This window comes from Taeniopygia guttata, chromosome 2, assembly GCF_048771995.1.
Source record: "Taeniopygia guttata chromosome 2, bTaeGut7.mat, whole genome shotgun sequence".
Lineage (NCBI taxonomy): Eukaryota > Metazoa > Chordata > Aves > Passeriformes > Estrildidae > Taeniopygia > Taeniopygia guttata.
The window spans coordinates 8,874,338-8,878,782 of record NC_133026.1 but is presented as its reverse complement, the minus strand read 5'-3'; the positions used below and the strand labels follow the sequence as shown (position 1 = coordinate 8,878,782).

Here is a 4,445-nt window from a genome sequence, read left to right as displayed (position 1 = left end):
ACCCCATGTGTGTCCCGGGCTGTCCCGCTCTGTCCCCATGTGTGTCCCGGGCTGTCCCGGGCTGTCCCCATGTGTATCCCGGGCTGTCCCCCATGTGTGTCCCGGGCTGTCCCCCATGTGTATCCCAGGCTGTCCCGGGCTGTCCCGGGCTGTCCCGCTATGTCCCCCATGTGTGTCCCGGGCTGTCCCCATGTGTATCCCGGGCTGTCCCCCATGTGTATCCCGGGCTGTCCCCATGTGTATCCCGGGCTGTCCCGGGCTATCCCCATGTGTGTCCCGCTCTGTCCCCATGTGTGTCCCGGGCTATCCCCATGTGTATCCCGGGCTGTCCCGGGCTGTCCCCATGTGTGTCCCGGGCTGTCCCGCTCTGTCCCCGGCGCCGCAGAGCGCGGGGCGCGCGGAGGGGGCGGGCTCTGGGCGGTGACGGGTGGGCGGCGCGGCCAATGGCGAGCGAGGCCGCAGCGGCGCGGGGCCAATGGGCGCCGCCTGCGGCCCTTGAAGGGGCGCGCCGCGGAGCGCGGCCGCACTGCCGCCGCCGCCGCCGGGAGACGCGGCCGGCCCGGGGCAGCCGCGCGGTCCCACCGCCTCCCGCCGGCGCTCCCATGGAAAAATCCAAAAATTTCCGCATCGACGCGCTGCTGGCTGTCGACCCCCCCAAGGCGGCGGCGGCGGGGCAGAGCGCGCCGCTGGCCCTGGTCACCTCGCTGGGCGGCAGCGGTAGTAGCAGCAGCGGGAGCGGCAGCCCTCCGTCCTCGTCCTCCTCTTCCTCGTCCTCTTCATCCTCCTCCGAGCACCCCTCCGGCGGCCCCGCCGACTGCCTGCGTACCGACAGCCCCTCTCCGCCGCGCCTCCTGGCCGCCCACTGCGCGCTGGTGCCCAAGCCCGGTTTCCTGCCCGGGGCGGGCGCAGGCTCGCACCCGCACCACCCCGCCTCGGCGGCCGGCATGGCCCTGGGACTGCACCCCGCGGCGCCCGGCGGGCCGGGCATGCCGGCGCAGGCGGCTCTCTACGGGCACCCGGTGTACGGGTACTCGGCGCTGGGCGGGCAGCACCCGGCGCTCTCCTACCCCTACTCGCAGGTGCAGGGAGCGCACCCCTCGCACCCCGCCGCCGACCCCATCAAGCTCAGCGCCGGCACCTTCCAGCTGGACCAGTGGCTGCGGGCCTCCACCGCGGGCATGATCCTGCCCAAGATGCCCGACTTCAACTGTGAGTATTTATTTGCCTCCCTCCGCACCGCAGCCGCGTCCCCTCCATCGCCTGTGCCGCTGCACCGGCCTACCGGGAGCTGCCTCCTTACGAGGGGGTAGAAGCCCCCTCCTGCCCCGCCTAAACAAGATGCAGACTTAAACTGGAAGAAACGCTTTTATTTTTTGCAAAATTTATGTTAGAAGAAAGAAGTAGAAATGGGAAACGGGGCTGTGCGGTCACATCGCCATTCCCTGCCCTTGACGAGCCCCGCAGAGCCTGGCCTCTCACGGCAGGTTAAACGGGAAGGTGAAAAATTGCTCCCTGCCTCTGCAAATGCCCTTTCCTGCCCTTCCTGGAGGGTAGAAGCTGCCGGCGAGGGGAGGTGGGAGTTGGCCAGGGGCCAGGGCAGGGGTCCTTATGGTGTCCCTAAAACCCCAGTCGCAACGCAACCCCCCAAAAGCGAGGTGGCAGGTCGCATCACTCACTCACCGCTCTTAATTTTATTTCTCCTTTATCGGAAATAGAAGAATAATAATGATGTCAAGCCTCCTAGGCGAAGGGATGTAGGGAGAATCTGGGATCGGCCAAAACCTTGAGGTTCTGCGTTCCCTGGAGATAAGGAATGGGGAGGAAGTACAGTCGGAAGTGTTTAGGTTTGGGCCCAGGAAAGGCTGGGAGTGCTGGATGGAGCCAGGCAACCCCGGAGTCCCAGCAAAGCAGAGCTCTAGGCCTCGCGGCGATGTGGAACTTGCGTGCATCTGGTTTAAGCAAAAGATCATTTTCGGAGGTGTGAGCTCTCGGTGGGAATGGCCGGTTTAACAATACCGGAGGTGTAGTTTTACGAAAATCATGCCAGGAAAAGAATGAAAAGAATTGCGATTTTTTTCCCCCCCTTCTCCTACTCGACACACACATTCGCAGACAAAAAAGTCCATTGTTTTCTCTCGGATTGGGATTGTTTAGACTGGAACATTCAAGAAGAAAAAAATAATTAGGAAAGCTGTTAGAGTCCTGCCTCTCAAACAAGGGGCAGAGGGGAATAAATAACCAAGCAAAACGAGTCTCGGAAAATCGCACGGCGGTGAGAAAATCTCCCGGTGCTGCGGCCGGGAGCAGACACTGTCCTATTCTTTCCGCCGCTTTAGCGACCTGTCACCAACCGTGGCCGGAGAGCAGAAGCCGCCCTTTCCCAAATTTCTTTTATTTTTCTAAACCTAGTAAGCCAAAGTATCTAAATAATTCGAGAAATGGGCAGTAGTGCTGCCAGGTCGCATGCCCAGGGTTGTCGGGGCCTTCAAAGAGGATTAGTTCCCGCTTTCTTGTGGCTGAATATTTTTTGTTTTGTTATTTTTCCCCTCTCTCTAATAAATCCTTAGTTTTGATTATTTTTGAATGCGAAAAACACGCCTTTTTTTTTTTTTTTTTTTTTCCCCCGATTCCAATACAGTTTTCCAGTCCTCGCTGATGATTGACGCTCCGAGGGGCAGCCGGCGCTCGCAGGGTGCGGAGCGGGCCCCAGTCTCGGTGCCGGTCCTGGTTCCGGCCGGCAATCCCACTAATTAAACGGATATGGGCGGGCAGGGAGTGCGGCAGGTTTAACTAAAACATTAAATGGAGCAAATTGCCGCTCCCCGGAGAGCCCCGTGCCCCTTCGCCGCGATCCCTGGCTTCGGTTTATTGTCTCGCGTTTGTTAGGCTCTTGGGAAATCAAGAGACATATTTTCCTTTATTTAAAAGATTTAATTTAATTATTTTTTTGGTCCCTGTGGGCGATGCCCTGACAGGGCGGAAGCCGAGAACCCCCGGAGTCGAAGGGCCTGGGGGCGATCCGCGCTCCGGTGGATCGATCATGGTCCAGCCTTGCTCCAGTCCCTCCCGCAGAGCCTTTCCTGCTTCCAGCGCCCTCCCGGGGGCAGCGCGGCTCCGCGCTCACCTCCGCGCTCTCCCTTCTCCTTCCCCAGCCCAGGCGCAGTCCAACCTCCTGGGAAAGTGCCGCCGACCCCGCACGGCCTTCACCAGCCAGCAGCTGCTGGAGCTGGAGCACCAGTTCAAGCTCAACAAGTACCTCTCCCGGCCCAAGCGCTTCGAGGTGGCCACGTCGCTCATGCTGACCGAGACACAGGTGAGTGCCCCCGGCCCCGCGGGGGCTGGGCGGGCGTGGCTGCCCTGGCGGGCGGTGGGTGAGGGGATGTGCTTGTGTCCCGTCTCCCCCAGGTGAAGATCTGGTTCCAGAACCGGCGCATGAAGTGGAAGCGCAGCAAGAAGGCGAAGGAGCAGGCGGCGCAGGAGGCCGAGAAGCCGAAGGGGGGCGGCGGCGAGGACAAGGGGGATGAGGACCTGCTGCTGCCCAGCCCCGAGAAGAGCGCCGGCAGGAGGATGCGGGAGCTGCCCGACAGCGAACCTGAAGACGAGGAAGAGGAGGAGGAGGAAGATGAGGCGGCGGCGGCGGCCGGGAGATGCTGCCCGTACCACTCCTCCGACTGTTCCGAGGCGGACGAGGAGGACACGCAGCCCCGGGGCCGGCACGGAGCCCCGGCGCAGCCCCAGTGAGCCCCCCGCGCGTCCAGCTCCTCCAGCCGCCCCGCCGGGGGTGTCCTGCCGCTCCTGGTCGGCACCGCTCCCGCTCCCCCCTTCTTGTGATTTCTCCCTGCTTGGAGAGGGATGGAGAAGAGGATCCTCCGCATGCCGAGCGGGGAAGAGGATTTATCGTGAATACAGTGTTATTATTGACTGAAAAAACAGACAAAACTTGAGCTCCCCCACTCCCCATCCCTGACCCCTGGAAGCGCGTTCCTTTCGCTGAGTATTGGAAATGTTTTGTTCTTACTATATATCGGGAAATCTGTTTATGATGACATTAACGTTAAAACTGCTGGAAATCTCAGTACTGTCTTTATTTTTGTATATTGTATTTATAAAAAAAATTACCTCTACTTATGCATGCTAAATTATTCCCTAGGTCCTCCCACCCGTGCGATGGGGGGAAAATAAACGGAGTTTTTTACTGGAGGTGTACGAGCACTGTGTGAGGAGGGGAGGATGCTCGCCGCTCCCGGGCCAGGGCATCCCGGTGGTTTGGGAGGTGCCAAAGCGCTCGGGAGGGAGTCAGGAACCGCTTCCTAATCCCAATTTAGTCCTGTGCCACAACTGCCGTGTAATGACTATATTGAGAGGATATTTCCGAGAAGAGCGCTTCAGTTACAGGGGAGCGCCGAGGATCCCAGGCGGGTTTCGGGGAGGCGGCGGCGCTCGGG

The 4,445-nt window shown here is 60.7% G+C and overlaps 1 protein-coding gene across 1 annotated transcript; it reads left to right on the top strand.

Annotated features, from left to right (window-relative positions):
- The first annotated feature begins 576 nt into the window (after positions 1-576).
- On the top strand, positions 577-4,200 carry MNX1 (motor neuron and pancreas homeobox 1). Its single transcript, XM_030267193.4, has 3 exons — positions 577-1,209; positions 3,153-3,313; positions 3,406-4,200. The coding sequence occupies exons 1-3, from the start codon at positions 603-605 to the stop codon at positions 3,739-3,741; spliced, it is 1,104 nt and encodes a 367-aa protein (XP_030123053.4). The 5' UTR covers positions 577-602; the 3' UTR covers positions 3,742-4,200.
- Positions 4,201-4,445: the final 245 nt, after the last annotated feature.

Coding starts and splice junctions, on each gene's coding strand:
- MNX1 (XM_030267193.4), top strand. CDS start 603: ATGGAAAAATCCAAAAATTTCCGCATCGACGCGCTGCTGGCTGTCGAC. Junction 1,210..3,152: donor CAAGATGCCCGACTTCAACT/GTGAGTATTTAT, acceptor CTCCTTCCCCAG/CCCAGGCGCAGTCCAACCTC. Junction 3,314..3,405: donor TCATGCTGACCGAGACACAG/GTGAGTGCCCCC, acceptor CGTCTCCCCCAG/GTGAAGATCTGGTTCCAGAA.